This window comes from Schistocerca gregaria, chromosome 1, assembly GCF_023897955.1.
Source record: "Schistocerca gregaria isolate iqSchGreg1 chromosome 1, iqSchGreg1.2, whole genome shotgun sequence".
Lineage (NCBI taxonomy): Eukaryota > Metazoa > Arthropoda > Insecta > Orthoptera > Acrididae > Schistocerca > Schistocerca gregaria.
Genome location: NC_064920.1, coordinates 711,095,673 through 711,113,361, shown reverse-complemented (window position 1 = coordinate 711,113,361; position 17,689 = coordinate 711,095,673). Strand labels below are relative to the sequence as shown.

At 40.2% G+C, this 17,689-nt stretch overlaps 1 protein-coding gene across 27 annotated transcripts in view; it reads right to left on the bottom strand.

The window, feature by feature from the left end:
* LOC126365838 (C-Jun-amino-terminal kinase-interacting protein 4) overlaps positions 1-17,689 on the bottom strand; it is a 249,852-nt gene that overhangs the window by 213,379 nt on the left and 18,784 nt on the right. For all 27 annotated transcript variants that reach the window (XM_050008650.1, XM_050008678.1, XM_050008553.1 and 24 more), the window contains exons 6-7: positions 14,900-15,017; positions 14,739-14,830 (exon numbers count right to left, since the gene is read on the bottom strand). In XM_050008650.1, the coding sequence (XP_049864607.1) occupies positions 14,739-14,830; positions 14,900-15,017 (210 nt within the window). The remainder of the gene's footprint in view (positions 1-14,738; positions 14,831-14,899; positions 15,018-17,689) is intronic.

Sequence of the window (17,689 nt, the reverse complement as noted above, 5' to 3'; positions counted from 1 at the left end):
CATCTGGTCTACCCGTATATTGTTAATTTGGAAGAAGTGGTGATTGTCTCTCAGGAGGGCGTCAAGAGAATTTTTATCAGGTTTTTGAATAGATATGTCTTGTTTATTTTTGGAGGATTTGGGGGTTACAATATTCAATCTCGCTATGACAACACTGTGTTCACTAATACCTGTATCCATTTTGATGCTTGTTATTAGTTGTTGTTGTTGTGGTCTTCAGTCCTGAGACTGGTTTGATGCAGCTCTCCATGCTACTCTATCCTGTGCAAGCTTCTTCATCTCCCAGTACCTACTGCAACCTACATCCTTCTGAATCTGCTTAGTGTACTCATCTCTCGGTCTCCCTCTACGATTTTTACCCTCCACACTGCCCTCCAATGCTAAATTTGTGATCCCTTGATGCCTCAAAACATGTCCTACCAACCGATCCCTTCTTCTAGTCAAGTTGTGCCACAAACTTCTCTTCTCCCCAATCCTATTCAATACCTCCTCATTAGTTACGTGATCTATCCACCTTATCTTCAGTATTCTTCTGTAGCACCACATTTCGAAAGCTTCTATTCTTTTCTTGTCCAAACTAGTTATCGTCCATGTTTCACTTCCATACATGGCTACACTCCAAACAAATATTTTCAGAAATGACTTCCTGACACTTAAATCTATACTCGATGTTAACAAATTTCTCTTCTTCAGAAACGCTTTCCTTGCCATTGCCAGTCTACATTTTATATCCTCTCTACTTCGACCATCATCAGTTATTTTGCTCCCCAAATAGCAAAACTCCTTTACTACTTTAAGTGTCTCATTTCCTAATCTAATTCCCTCAGCATCACCCGATTTAATTGGACTACATTCCATTATCCTCGTTTTGCTTTTGTTAATGTTCATCTTATATCCTCCTTTCAAGACACTGTCCATTCCGTTCAACTGCTCTTCCAAGTCCTTTGCCGTCTGTGACAGAATTAGAATGTCATCGGCGAACCTCAAAGTTTTTACTTCGTCTCCATGAATTTTAATACCTACTCCAAATTTTTCTTTTGTTTCCTTTACTGCTTGCTCAATATACAGATTGAATAACATCGGGGAGAGGCTACAACCCTGTCTCACTCCTTTCCCAACCACTGCTTCCCTTTCATGCCCCTCGACTCTTATGACTGCCATCTGGTTTCTGTACAAATTGTAAATAGCCTTTCGCTCCCTGTATTTTACCCCTGCCACCTTTAGAATTTGAAAAAGAGTATTCCAGTCAACATTGTCAAAAGCTTTCTCTAAGTCTACAAATGCTAGAAACGTAGGTTTGCCTTTTCTTAATCTTTCTTCTAAGATAAGTCGTAAGGTCAGTATTGCCTCACGTGTTCCAACATTTCGACGGAATCCAAACTGATCCTCCCCGAGGTCCGCATCTATCAGTTTTTCCATTCGTCTGTAAAGAATTCGCGTTAGTATTTTGCAGCTGTGACTTATTAAACTGATAGTTCGGTAATTTTCACATCTGTCAGCACCTGCTTTCTTTGGGATTGGAATTATTATATTCTTCTTGAAGTCTGAGGGTATTTGGCCTGTCTCATACATCTTGCTCACCAGCTGGTAGAGTTTTGTCATGACTGGCTCTCCCAAGGCCGTCAGTAGTTCTAATGGAATGTTGTCTACTCCGGGGGCCTTGTTCCGACTAAGGTCTTTCAGTGCTCTGTCAAACTCTTCACGCAATATCGTATCACCCATTTCGTCTTCATCTACATCCTCTTCCATTTCCATAATATTGTCCTCAAGTACATCACCCTTGTATAAACCTTCTATATACTCCTTCCACCTTTCTGCCTTCCCTTCTTTGCTTAGAACTGGGTTGCCATCTGAGCTCTTGATATTCCTACACGTGGTTCTCTTCTCTCCAAAGGTCTCTTTAATTTTCCTGTAGGCAGTATCTATCTTACCCCTAGTGAGATAAGCCTCTACATCCTTACATTTATCCTCTAGCCATCCCTGTTTAGCCATTTTGCACTTCCTCTCGATCTCATTTTTGAGACGTTTGTATTCCTTTTTGCCTGCTTCATTTACTGCATTTTTATATTTTCTCCTTTCATCAATTAAATTCAATATTTCTTCTGTTACCCAAGGATTTCTAGCAGCCCTCGTCTTTTTACCTACTTTATCCTCTGCTGCCTTCACTACTTCATCCCTCAGAGCTACCCATTCTTCTTCTACTGTATTTCTTTCCCCTATTCCTGTCAATTGTTCCCTTATGCTCTCCCTGAAACTCTGTACAACCTCTGGTTCTTTCAGTTTATCCAGGTCCCATCTCCTTAATTTCCCACATTTTTGCAGTTTCTTCAGTTTTAATCTACAGGTCATAACCAATAGATTGTGGTCAGAGTCCACATCTGCCCCTGGAAATGTCTTACAATTTAAAACCTGGTTTCTAAATCTCTGTCTTACCATTATATAATCTATCTGATACCTTTTAGTATCTCCAGGGTTCTTCCACGTATACAACCTTCTTTCATGATTCTTAAACCAAGTGTTACCTATGACTAAGTTGTGCTCTGTACAAAATTCTACTAGGCGGCTTCCTCTTTCATTTCTTAGCCCCAATCCATATTCACCTACTATGTTTCCTTCTCTCCCTTTTCCTACACTCGAATTCCAGTCACCCATTACTATTAAATTTTCGTCTCCCTTCACTATCTGAATAATTTCTTTTATTTCATCGTACATTTCTTCAATTTCTTCGTCATCTGCAGAGCTAGTTGGCATATAAACTTGTACTACTGTAGCAGGTGTGGGCTTCGTATCTATCTTGGCCACAATAATGCATTCACTATGCTGTTTGTAGTAGCTTACCCGCATTCCTATTTTCCTATTCATTATTAAACCTACTCCTGCATTACCCCTATTTGATTTTGTGTTTATAACCCTGTAATCACCTGACCATAAGTCTTGTTCCTCCTGCCACCGAACTTCACTAATTCCCACTATATCTAACTTTAACCTATCCATTTCCCTTTTTAAATTTTCTAACCTACCTGCCCGATTAAGGGATCTGACATTCCACGCTCCGATCCGTAGAACGCCAGTTTTCTTTCTCCTGATAACGACATTCTCCTGAGTAGTCCTCGCCCGGAGATCCGAATGGGGGACTATTTTACCTCCGGAATATTTTACCCAAGAGGATGCCATCATCATTTAATCATACAGTAAAGCTGCATGTCCTCGGGAAAAATTACGGCTGTAGTTTCCCCTTGCTTTCAGCCGTTCGCAGTACCAGCACAGCAACGCCGTTTTGGTTAATGTTGCAAGGCCAGATCAGTCAATCATCCAGACTGTTGCCCCTGCAACCACTGAAAAGGCTGCTGCCCCTCTTCAGGAACCACACGTTTGTCTGGCCTCTCAAAAGATACCCCTCCGTTGTGGTTGCACCTACGGTACGGCCATCTGTATCGCTGAGGCACGCAAGCCTCCCCACCAACGGCAAGGTCCATGGTTCATGGGGGGGTTGTTATTAGCTAAGGATTAATTGTTGCCAAGAGGTCAAGTGTGTTTTCAAGACTGTTTACTATTCGCTTGGACTCATGAACTAACTGCTCAAAATAATTTTCAGATTATGCGTTTAGCACAATTTCAGATGATGCTTTATATGTACCTTTACATTTAAACAAGTATTTTCAGCAACATATCGAGCATAAATTAAAGTCACCACCAACTATAATTGTACAAGTCGGGTATGTGTTTGAAATTGAACTCAGGTTTTCTGTGAACCTTTCAGCAGTTTTTATCATCTGAATGGGAGGTCAGTAGAAGTATCCCATTATTATTTTAGTCCCGTTGCCAGTATGACCCCTGCCCATACTAACATACAGGAACTGTCTGCTTCAATTTTACATTACAAGATAAAATATTTCTAACAAATAAAAACACACCACCGCCAACTGTGTTTAGCCTATCTTTTTGGAACACCATTAGGCTCTTCAAAAAATTTTGGCTTAACTTATCTCCAGCTTTGGCAAGCAAGACTAGCAGCCTTTACCATTCTGAAAGCTGTTTGAAACCGCTTAGAATCTCTTCTGATCCAAAGTGACACACATCATTGATACCAATGTGAGCCATCACCTGCAGTTGGCTACACCCTGTGCTCTTCATGGCATCTGAAGTGACACTTTCCACTTTTGGAATGACTCCATGTGGTATGCACACGGAGGGAACATCGGCTTTCTTCCCCTCCTTTGCAGCCATGTCCATAAGGGGACTCATAATGTGCCTAACATTGGAAGAACCCTACTATCAATAATCCAACTCCCTGCATTGCCTGGATCTTGCAGGCTCAGACATTCCCTCTCAAACAGGACAAGCAACTGCATCTGGCTGAGGGACAGTGTCGGCCATAGATAGCACCTGGAACCTGTTTGTCAGTCTAACCGGAAGGCCTTACGTGCAGCCCCCTGGGAAGTCTTTTGGCACCTGCCATGCCCCAAACGAACATCCCATTCGACTACGAGTAAGTGATCAACCTTAGTGCAGCAGTAACTGGGCTGGTCACCGGTGTGGGCCGATCAGTGGACTCAGGCATGCCGGACGGATGTTGCATCCGAACGGCCGGCCCACAACAGTGATGCCCATCCACTGCTGCTTCAAGCTGTGTAATTGAAGCCATCACAGCCTGGAGCTGAGAGCAAAGTGTCACAAACTTGGCTCATATCTGCAAACAGCCATCACAGTCCCTAACCATGCTAAAGACCATGGAAAACTAAACTACACAGACAAACAAGGACAACCAACTTGTGCCATGGAACTCTAAAGTAGACACTGAGGATAATAAGAATTGTGTTTAATAAATTAGATCAACACACAGGGATTCAAAAACTGAACCCCCAATAAATTCAGGTAAGACTAAGCAATTCACTCCTAATGAGGAAATTTTAATGTATCACAAAATCAGTTTACTTTGCAATGCAAACGAAAATGTGAAAACTGTGTCTATTAAATATTAAATTAATATATTAAAAACAAAGATTCCAAGACTTACCAAGTAGGAAAGCGCTGGTAGACAGGCACAATAAATAAAACACACAAACAATCACACAAAATATCTAGCTTTCGCAACCTACAGCCTAGGCCTTCGTGGCAAACGAATCTGCTCCAGTCCTGAATCCCTGAACCATTACACCAACAACCTGAAAACAGTTTTCGCATCCCGCAACTACCCTCCCGACCTGGTACAGAAGCAAATAACCAGAGCCACTTCCTCATCCCCTCAAACCCAGAACCTCTCACAGAAGAACCCCAAAAGTGCCCCACTTGTGACAGGATACTTCCCGGGACTGGATCAGACACTGAATGTGGCTCTCCAGCAGGGATACGACTTCCTAAAATCCTGCCCTGAAATGAGATCCATCCTTCATGAAATCCTCCCCACTCCACCAAGAGTGTCTTTCCACCGTCCACCTAACCTTCGTAACCTCTTGGTTCATCCCCATACCACCTTCCCTACCCTCTGGCTCCTACCCTTGTAACCACCCCCGGTGTAAAACCTGTCCTATGCACCCTCCCACCACCACCTACCCCAGTCCTGTAACCCGGAAGGTGTACACGATCAAAGGCAGAGCCACGTGTGAAAGCACCCACATGATTTACCAACTGTCCTGCCTACACTGTGACGCTTTCTATGTGGGAATGACCAGCAACAAACTGTCCATTCACATTAATGGACACAGGCAGACAGTGTTTGTTGGTAATGAGGATCACCCTGTGGCTAAACATGCCTTGGTGCACGGCGAGCACATCTTGGCACAGTGTTACACCGTCTGGGTTATCTGGATACTTCCCACCAACACCAACCTATCCGAAGTCCGGAGATGGGAACTTGCCCTTCAGTATATCCTCTCTTCTCGATATCCACCAGGCCTCAACCTCCGCTAATTTCAAGTTGCCGCCGCTCATATCTCACCTGTCTTTCAACAACTTCTTTGCCTCTGTACTTCCGCCTCGGTGACATCTCTGCCCGAACTCTTTGCCTTTATAAATGTCTGCGTGTGTCTGTCTATGTGCGGATGGACGTGTGTGTGTGTGTGTGTGTGTGTGTGTGTGTGTGTGTGTGTGTGTGTGTGCGCGCGCGTGCGTGCGTGCGTGTGTGCGTGCGCACGCGCGCAAGCGCGCGCGCGCGCACCTGTCCTTTTCTCCCCCTAAGGTAAGTCTTTCCGCTCCTGGGATTCGAATGACTCCTTACCCTCTCCCTTAAAACCCACATCCTTTCGTCTTTCCCTCTCCTTCCTTCTTTCCTGAAGAAGTAACCGTCGGTTGCGAAAGCTAGATATTTTGTGTGATTGTTTGTGTGTTTTATTTATTGTGCCTGTCTACCAGCGCTTTCCCACTTGGTAAGTCTTGGAATCTTTGTTTTTAATATATTTTTCCCATGTGGAAGTTTCTTTCTATTTTGTTTACAAATATTAAATTAACATGCAGAAACACAAGAAACTCAACTACCAAAGCACATAGATGAAACTACACAATTCACTCCCGGTTGGAAACTCGTAAAATGACACAAAATTGGTTACTTCCCTCTGACTCCTTGTGTCTCAGTCGGCTGCCACTGACTGACTAACCTTAAATGTAATCCAAGGAATGCAGAAAACATGGGTAACTAATCCATTAGATTTTGATGACACAGCTGCTGAACTCCATTTCTCCAACAGACATTTTGACTGTGTATCTTTTGACTCATTCAAAAGACAGCCAAAATGTTGTTGTTGTGGTCTTCAGTCCTGAGACTGGTTTGATGCAGGTCTCCATGCTACTCTATCCTGTGCAAGCTTCTTCATCTCCCAGTACCTCCTGCAACCTACATCCTTCTGAATCTGTTTATACTCATCCTTTGGTCTCCCTCTACAATTTTTACCCTCCACGCTGCACTCCAATACTAAACTGGTGATTGTAGATTGTATTTTATTGGTCCTGTTGTCTACATAGCAGCTTATGCGTAAGACATTGGACAAGTCAAGTTATAAATATACAGGCTGAAAGTCATTTCAAGGCATACATATTTAAGCTTCCAATAATACACTTTACACCCAAGTATTTATATAACACATTTCATAAATTTAAATATTCTTCAATGGGGTAAAAGCAGTGATGCTGTAAATATGACTAGAGATTTTCCAAATGTATTGACCTTAGTGATAGCTTTTAGGTTTTCAGGAATTTTGTTATAAAGCTTAACTCCCATGTGAAAAGTACCTTTTTGGCATAGTGCTGTGCTGATTTGAGTCATATGTAAGTTTCTGTTTTTTTCTGGTAAAGTGCTCATGTATATCACAGTTTTTTTGCTATCTCCGGTCCTTGCCTATTACATTTAATTTAAAGAACAAAAGAGTTTCCATACTGTGTACACGTGGTAATGGAGGAATACCAGATTTCTTAAACAGGGGTTTACAGGAGTCTCTAGGCTTGCACCCAAACAAGATTCTAATGGCCCTTTTTTGTAGTTTAATAGTGCTATTAGCTGTTTTAGAGTTTCCAAAGAAGGTGACCCCATATCTAAGACGAGGCTGAAAGTACAAATAATATGCATTCAATACTGTTTTCTCACTACAGCATGATTTTAATGAACAAAGAAGGTAACAGGTTTTGCTCAGTTCTGCATTGAGATATTGAATATGCTTATTCCATCTGATGTTACTCTGCAGCCAAAGTACTAAGAATTTGGTTTCAGTACTGTTACCAATTGGTTCGTCATTGATAGAGACTGATGGGATAAACATGTCCTTGTTACGAACATTGTGGAATTTTAGAGCAATGGTTTTCTTACTGTTTATTACAAGCTGATTACTCTGTGCCCAGCTGCTAAGTTGTTTCGTGATCATGTTTACTGTCTGCTGTAACTGTTCACCGTCATCTCCTTTTAGTAGATTCGTGGTGTCATCTGCATTTATGATTGTTTTGTGTGCATCAATAATTAAACTTAGATCATTTATGTACAAAAGAAACAGAAGGGGGTCCCAAAACTGATCCTTGGGGTACACCACATTTTGTTTGTTTCCCTTGATGCCTCAGAACATCCCATTTCCTAGTCAAGTTATGCCACGAATTTCTCTTCTCTCCAATTCTATTCTATACCTCCTCGTTAGTTACGTGATCAACCCATCTAATCTTCAGTACTCTTCTGTAGCACCACAGTTCGAAAGCTTCTATTCTCTCCTTGTCTAAACTATTTATTGTCCACGTTTCACTTCCATACATGGCTACACTTCATACAAATACTTTCAGGAACGACTTCCTGACACTTAAATATATACTCGATGTTAGCAAATTTCTCTTCTTCAGAAATGCTTTCCTTGCCATTGCCAGTCTACATTTTATATCCTCTCCACTTTGACCATCATCAGTTATTTTGCTCCTCAAATAGCAAAACTCCTTTTCTACTTTAAGCCTCTCATTTCCTAATCTAATTCCCGCAGCACCACCCTATTTAATTCGACTACATTCCATTATCCTCATTTCGCTTCTGTTGAGGGTCATCTCATATCGTCCTTTCGTGACACTGTCCATTTCGTTGAGCTGCGCTTCCAGGTCCTTTACTGTCTCTGACAGAATTACAATGTTGTTGGCAAACTTCAAAGTTTTTATTTCTTCTTCAAGGTTTTTAATTCCTACTCCGATTTTTTCTTTTGTTTCCTTTACTGCTTGCTCAATATATAGATTGAATAACATCAGAGAGATACAACAACAATGTCTCACTCCCTTCCCAACTATTGCTTCCCTTTCATGTCCCTCGACTCTCATAACTGCCATCTGGTTTCTGTACAAATTGTAATTAGCCTTTCATTCCCTGGATTTTACCCCTGCCACCTTCAGAATTTGAAAGGGAGTATTCCAGTCAACACTGTCAAAAGCTTTCTCTAAGTCTACAAATCCTAGTAACATAGGTTGGCCTTTCCTTAATCTATTTTCTAAGATAAATCGTAGGGTCAGTATTGCCTCACATGTTCCAACATTTCAACAGAATCCAAACTGATCTTCCCCAAGGTCGGCTTCTACCAGTTTTTCCATTGATCTGTAAAGAGTTCGTATTAGTATTATGCACCCGTGGCTTATTAAACTGATAATTTGGCAATTTTCACATCTGTCAACACCTGCTTTCTTTGGGATTGGAATTATTATATTCTTCTTGAACTCTGAGGGCATTTCGCCTGTCCCAAACATCTTGCTCACTAGAGAGTAGAGTTTTGTTAGGTCTGGCTCTCCCAAGGCTGTCAGTAGTTCTAATGGAATGTTGTCTACTCTTGGGGCCTTGTTTCGACTTAGGTCTTTCAGTGCTCTGTCAAACTCTTCACGCAGTATCATATCTCCTATTTCATCTTCATCTACATTCTCTTCCATTTTGATAATATTGTCCTCAAGAACATCGCCCTTGTGTAGATCCTCTTTGTACTCCTTCCACCTTTCTGCTTTCCCTTCTTTGCTTAGAACTGGGTTTCCATCTGAGCTCTTGATATTCATGCAAGTGGTTCTCTTTTCTCCAAAGGTCTCGTTAATTTTCCTGTAGGCAGTATCTATCTTACCCCTAGTGAGATAAGCCTCTACATCCTTACATTTGTCCTCTAGCCACCCCTGCTTAGCCATTTTGCAGTTACTGTTGATCTCATTTTTGAGATTTTTGTATTCCTTTTTGTCTGCTTCATTTACTGCATTTTTATATTTTCGCCTTTCGTCAATTAAATTCAATATCTCTTCTGTTACCCGAGGATTTCTACTAGCCCTTGTCTTTTTACATACTTCATTCACAGTTACCTTCATTATTTCATCTCTCAAAGCTACCCATTCTTCTTCTACTGTATTTCTTTCCCCCATTCTTGTCAATTGTTCCATAATGCTCTCCCTGAAGCTCTCTACAACCTCTGGTTCTTTCAGTTTATCCAGGTCCTATCTCCTCTAACTCCCACCTTTTTGCAGTTTCTTCAGTTTTAATCTACAATTCATAACCAATAGATGTACACGATTGAAATAAGTTGAAGAAATGGAGTTTCTGCATCTGCACATCCAAAATGTAATTGGTCAGTCATTGGGATGCAAAAACATTACGGTGCACATAATGTAGCTACCAAATGACAGTTTGTGTTGTAGGCAGAATTTTTTAATGTGGGCAGATATAGTGTGTGAAATATAGACCAGAAAAGTAGTTTTACATACAATGTTTTAAAAAATAGCCCACGTTCAACAGTGAAACCCTTTCTCTTGCAAAGGAATCATAGGAATTCTGTGTTTGGTGAACAGAAAGGTACCACAAATATGGAAGAAAAATTGTTCATAAAGCAAAACCTAAACAACATTGTAAAATGAACAAAGACTGTTTTTACCAAAAGTTTCAATACAAATTATTCAATCCTTTTATGTGCCAGCATTTCATCTTATCTGCAACACATTAAGTGTGTTGTACATTACGAAGTCTGAACAACAGTTTTATTTATGAACAGTAAACCACCTCAGGATACAGCTTTATTTCGTAAATCGAACTTCAAAGAGACTATATAAAAACAAAAATATTTCAGAAAATATCCAGGGATAACACTTTGCAGTGAATGTTACAGCATTTTCCTTTTATCACTCTTCACAGGCACTGCAATATATTTTCTAAAAGGATATTAAGACATCTGAATCAAATATGACCACCCACTTAATAGTCACTGAAACAGAGACAAGTGCGGCACAACTAGAAGACACACACATTAGTGACATAGCTTCAAATCTCTGGATGTGCTACCTTGTTTCACCAAATCTACAGTTTCTGAAACAATTCAGACTGGCTGTCTCTGCATATCTGTGCCAATCACTCACTCAAAACCTAATGCACACAACTCAAACTCAAGAAGTTGTCCATTACAATCCCATGAGCCTACCCTATATTAGACTAGTTCAACTCACTGCTGACAGTTTCTCTTCTGCCCTACTTTGGATAGAACGTTAGGTAATAGTTCCCACACCCAACCCAGTGCAACATACAATACACTTTAAATAAAAGACTGATGTCATTACGCAAATGTATTGCGACTCCTACATTCACTAAAACAGTTCATAAATGGTTCTATAGAACTGTATGAGTTAGGTTTTCTGAGTGCATCACGATTTCAAAACATTCTTGCATATTCACAGTTACAGAAAAACAGCTACACTTTACAAAGAGACTGCGAAGTTGTTACTTAATCAAGGTCTAGATACTGACTGACTACAGCTCCGGTGCCAGTTACTGTTACAATGTTGGCACAGATTAAACCACAAGTGGCCTCTTGAGAAATGCTACATCTTTCACGTATTTTCATCTTTCACGTATTTTATAAACGTGAGATTTATTCAGAAAATACATTATCACGATATGTAAGGGTTAATAAGTTCTCCCCCATGTTTATTCTTCCACTGACAATATAATTATTAACAATAATTGATAACCACGTGAAAAAATTGTTAACTATAAGGCTTCAAATTCATTATCTTGTTTAACAAATCAAGCCTTGCTACCGAAAAGTTATTAACCTCCCAGTTAGCCTGACAAACAGGTTCCAGGTGCTATCTATGGCCTATGGCATTACGTATGAACAGCGACTAACAATTGTGGATTGCACAGTTTTACAAAATTTTACAGAAATATATTAATTTTATAATTTAAAAAATAAGTCTATAAATTCATATCTAATTTGTCGATACATTCAAGTGCTGCCTCTGTCACTTCAAAGAAATCTTCCAAGTTCCCATGGTAGGCTCTTCTGCTACAGCTTGTTACAATGTGATAGATTGTCTGGTGTTAATTTCCACAGTCACATTGAGAAGATGAAGCCCTTCCCCATCAGTAGAGGCTTTCAGCACAGATGCTATGGCCTGTGTAGATCCGATTAATTGTTTTCAAGGCACGTTGTGTTAGTTCCATACCGCCTGGTCGTGTGTCAGGTATTTGGAGGGTTTGATGTTCCTCATGGGCAATAGTGTTCCACCTTTCTGTCCACTTTTTGTTGATACTGAAAGTAGCTGCCTATAGTGATTCTGCAAGTAGGACTGCCTAGATTTTAATTGGTTCATTTGGAGTGCAGGAACGTCAGAGTGCATTGGAAGGTCAGAGATTTTAAATAATTTTTGGTATTCCTTAAGGAGGGCCATTCTGTCTTTGGAGGTCTGGTGATGAAATATTGCTTAAAGATGGTAACCACTACAGAGGAGTAGATCTGATGTAGTTTGCACTTAGATCTGCATTGCTGCATTTAGTTCCACATCAATTTTTCTCACATATGTGCTATTAAGCCACACTGGGGCACAATATTCGATAACAGAACAGACCAGCCCTAAGGCAGTGCATCACAGTGTCGTAGCTCTGGTGTCCCATGAGGTATCACTCAGATTCTGTATGATGATATTGCATGACCTCAACTTTGATGCTGTGTTTTCTATGTGCTTCCTGTAAGAGAGCGTTCTATCAAGAGTCACTCCTAGATATTTTGGAAAGTCTCGGTGGTGGAGGACCTGACGATTGAAAGTGACATTGAACTTCACATTGGCCATTCTGCTGTTAAGGTGAAAGGAGCTGACTTCAGTCTTCATTGGTTTTGGTATCAGTCTACACTTATTTAAGTATCATCTACTGTGCTTAGATCTGCGGATAGGATCTCCTCACCAGCTTCAATTGTTCTCTGTTGGGTGGCCAAGACCAGATCGTCTCCATAGATGACCTTCCTTGACTCTGTTTCAGGGAGGTTAGACGTATACAAGTTGAACAGGATTGGTGCCAAATTGAGCCTTGCGGAAGACCTTATCACCTTTCTTCTTTCTGCTTAGTTGGTTGCCACGGACTACTAGGTAGTGTCTCTCAGACAGCATGTTGTTTATAAGCCTGATTGTGGTTTAGCAGTGTAAACACTGGCAAGTCTGTGCAAGAGACCTTGTCTCCATACTGTATCATAGGCAGCTGTAAGACCAATAAAAGTCACTGATGTTTTAAGGCGACATTGGGATCCAGCTTCTATGTGTGTAGTTAGGCTGCACACTTTGTATCTGCAGTTTCTGTTTGGTCTGAATCCTGGCTGATCGATGAGAATAACTTCATGGATCTTTGAACCAATTCGGTTGAGGATGATTCTTTCCAAAACTTGTAGGAGCAGTTCACGAGGGTGACTGGACGATAGCTAGCAGTTTTTTTCGTTGGTTTACCCAGCTTCGGTTTTGCTATGATTTTTGTTCTTTTGAATGCTTTTGGAATTTTTCCTGATAGCATATTATTGGTGAAGAAACTTGCAAGCCATCTATGTGTCCTTTTCCACAACTGATGAGGAATTCTGGGTGTATCCCATCAAATCCTGGAGCTTAGCCTTTTTTCATTTCTTTGACTGCTGCAGTGATCTTATCTACAATGAGGTCTCTGGAGTACTCTGACTTGTTGGGTGCCTTCTACTTCAGGTTTCTAAGCTTTTTCTTCACCATTCTTTGGTGTGGCTTAAGTGGGGGTGCTTTTGAGAGCAAGAACTTATTCTATTCGCAATCTGGTCTGGTGTTACTTCAGGATCTTTTCGGGTGGTTGGTTGACCTCCTCCCAGTCTTCTCGAGAAATTCCATACCTCTCTGCTTGACCTCTTAAAATCCAGACTTTTTTTTTACTACCAGAACTCTTTACAAGCTTTATCCAGGTGTTTTAGGGAGTTCTGCAGCAGTTCCGCTGTCACTGGTGGTTAAATAGGACTGATAAAGACTTTTTCGCAGTCATTACTCCAGACTGGGATATATTCTCTCCAGAATCCTCTAGGCACACTTTTTTTTTTGCTGCTGTTGAAACTGCTCTGATATATCTTTCAAAATTTTCACTTAGTGGGGGATTCCATCTGATCACTTTATCAATTTCTTTGGAGAATTTAGTCCAGTTTGCTTTTCTGTAGTTCCATCTTGGTCTAGGCATTGATCTGATTAGAGGAATTTGAATTCATGTGTCTAGAATTACTGGCTGGTGTTGGCTTTTAGGGAAACCTCAGGGGACTGTCCTCACTGAATATAGAGGTTGTAAGGTGTTCACCTAAGACAGGCCACCTCACTCCACTATCTAGCTTAGCTAGGCATTAGCTTATTCTTACAAGCCATCTGACTGAGATAAATGCAGTAAGAGCAGTGGTCAGTCAAGCACTACCTGCTATATTTACCATAGCTGGACAAACAAATACATGCTCCCAGTTTGAAAATAAATCACTTTTAGGACCAGCAAAGGTCACACTTTGATAGGAGATAGGTTACTACCCCTGGCTCTAAATTAGATATAATTTGACAGCAATAGCCGCTGTAGCACTTAGGGATGTTATTTGATGATCACCTATAGTAGATGCATGCATACTTGTTGTTTGGGCATGGACTTGATGCCTTACTACTGCTGGATTTCAGATACATCTGATGATGAGGCTAAGACCTTGAAACCATGGTAGTGCATAGATACTTCTGCCTGGCAAGACTTCAGTCACTAACGTATTTTACAACTATGGCAGATTTGTTTACCATGAACATGATGCAGAATTGTTGTGGATGCTCCTCAAATAAAAATTTATAATATCTCTGTTGCATCAGTTTAAAAACTGGAGTCGACTGTTCTTGATGGGTTAAGTGGATCTCTAGGCCTGTTCCAGTAGAAGTGCAGACAGGTAATACACTCAGTCTCTGAAGTAGACTGTTCACATTAATATTGCTCCATTGTAAAGAACAGCGTAATATATCACTACTTTAAGCAAATACTATACCTGTAATATCTGCCCCTTCATCCATTTCACCAAGTGCTTCTGCATCTTGAAAACTCAATTCCTGGTACAACGTATTCCCACTTCGCTGCTCTCTGAAATAACAGGCCTATTAGCAGCAACTGTGTGTTTTGCCACATATCACAACACTCAAAAGTACACACCTCTTTGTCTTGCTCCGGCCTATTGGAGAAACAACTGTCGTTGACATTCCCTCTACGTCTTCCAGTTCCGGTGTTGAATCCTTTGTGCTTGGTGTAAGTCCATCAACCCAGCCTCCTCCTGTTTAATACAAGAACACTTTTCTCAGTATATTTGAATTAAATGAATACAATATATTCATTATATAATTCAAACCTGAAAGTAAAGGAAGATAGTTTCTAAGAAACAATCTGACATAACAGTTAAATATAACATAATCGATGAATTTAATTGGAATATCAGGCCAGTTTTTCAATAAGGTAAATATCTATGCAGAACAAAATTGTTAGTGAAGTATTAGAAATGTTTTGTTAAGATGAGAAATTTCAAAAGAATTCTAATTAATTCTCAGGATGATGTTACATTCCTGAAACAGTGATGATGATGATGTACAAATGAAATACACATGATTGTCTGGAGACTTCCTATCCAAATGTGACAATTAAAGGAATCTTTGACAATTGGGATAATCATATCATCACATACCATAGTACCCACAATGTACAAACAAGCAATAACTGGGAATGTAGTGCAATTTTCAAACTCTAAGAAGCATAGTGCTGCGTTATCCACCAATAACTATGTTTATAAAATGGTCATGCAGCTCATGCTGACCACTGTTCAGCAGTTAGCAATATCAAAGAAAGTTTTTGTAAACACTGAAATATAAAGTTACAAAATGTTACTCTCAACAAAGTTATTCAATTCTTTATTTCTTATTAACTCCCAATTGTTCCATGTGGCGCACAGACACTATGAAAGACATACTTTATGCATAAAAGTCCACTGACATCTGTATTTTGGGTTTTTATTTCCAATAGATATATAAGAGTGAGAGTTCCATTGTCAGGGTTTCCAAGATTCACAGTATGCTATTCAGTGATGTTGAGAAGCCTAAAGTAAATCTTGAAAACAATGATGATGGAATCTTTGCTTGAAAGATGTACAGAAATAAAAACTTGGCAGCATTAAAATCCTCCTCCCATGAACCATGGATCTTGCTTTTGGTGGGGAGGCTTGTGTGCCTGGCGATACAGATAGTTGTACCGTAGGTACAACCACAACGGGAGGGTATCTGTTGAGAGGCCAGACAAATGTGTGGTTCATGCAGACAGGCAGCAGCCTTTTCAGTAGTTGCAGGGGCAACAGTCTGGATGATTGACTCATCAAGCTTTGTAACATTAGCAAAATGACCTTGCTGTGCTGGTACTGCGAATGACCGAAAGCAAGGGAAAACAACACTCTTAATTTTTCCCGAGGCCATGCAACTCGGCTGTATGGTTAAATGATGATATCATGTCTTCTTGGGAAAATATTCCAGAGGTAAAATAGTCCCCCATTCAGTTTTCCGGGTGGAGACTACTCACGAGGATGTTGTTATCAGGAGAAACGAAACTGGCATTCTATGAATTGGACCATGGAATGTCAGCTCTCTTAATCAGGAAGGTAGGTTAGATAATTTTAAAAGGGAAATGGATAGGTTAAAGCTAGATATAGTGGGAATCAGTGAAGCTCAGGGTCAGGAGGACCAAGACTACTGGTCAAGTGAATACAGGGTTATAAATACAAAATCAAATACCGGTAGTGCAGGAGTAGGCTTAATAATGAATTAAAAAATAGAAGCTAGGGTAAGTTACCATAAACAGCATAGTGAACACATTATTGTAGCAAAGATAGACATGAAGCCCATGCCAACCACAGTAGTACAAGTTTATATGCCAATTAGCTCTGCAGATGACAAAGAGATTGAAGAAATGTACAATGAGATAAAATAAATTATTCAGATAGTGAAGCGAGATGAAAATTTAAAATTTAATAGTCATGGAGGACTGGAATTCAATAGTAGGAAAAGGAAGAGAAGGAAAAGTAGTGGGTGAATACAGAATGGGGGTAAAGAATGAAAGAGGAAGACACCTGGTAGAATTATGCAAAGAGCGTAACTTAATCATAGCTAACACTTCGTTTAAGAATCTTGAAAGAAGGCTGTATACATGTAAGAGGTCAGGAGACACTGGAACATTTCAGATAGATTATGTAATGGTAAGACAGATATTTATGAACCATGTTTTAAATTGTAAAACATTTCCAGGGACAGATGTGGATTCTGACCACAATGTATTGGTTGTGAACTGTAGATTAAATCTGACGAAACTGCAAAACATAGGAATTTAAGATGATTGGACCTGGATAAACTGAAAGAACCAGAGGTTGTAGAGACTTTCTTTCAGAGAGAGCATTAGGGGGGAAAGAAATACAGTAGAAGAAGAATGCATAGCTTTGGGAGAGGAAACAGTGAAGGCAGCAGAGGATCAAGTAGGTAAAAAAACGAGGGCTAGTAGAAATCCTGTGGTAACAGAAGAGATATTGAATTTAATTGACAAAAGGAGAAAATATAAAAATGCAGTAAATGAAGCAGGCAAAAAGGAATACAAAAATCTCAAAAATGAGATCAACAGTAACTGCAAAATGGCTAAGCAGGGGTGGCTAGAGGACAAATGTAAGGATGAAGAGGCGCATATCACTAGGGGTAAGATAGATACTGCCTAGAGGAAAATTAGACAAACCTTTGGAGAAAGGACAACCACTTGTATGAATATCAAGAGCTCAGATGGAAAATGAATTCTAAGTAAAGATGGGAAGGCAGAAAAGTAGAAGCAGTATACAGAGAGTGATAATTAATTGAAACCCTCAGCTATAAGCAGCTGAAGGTTTCAATTAATCATCATTTATGCTAGAGAAGCTGCGGGGTCATC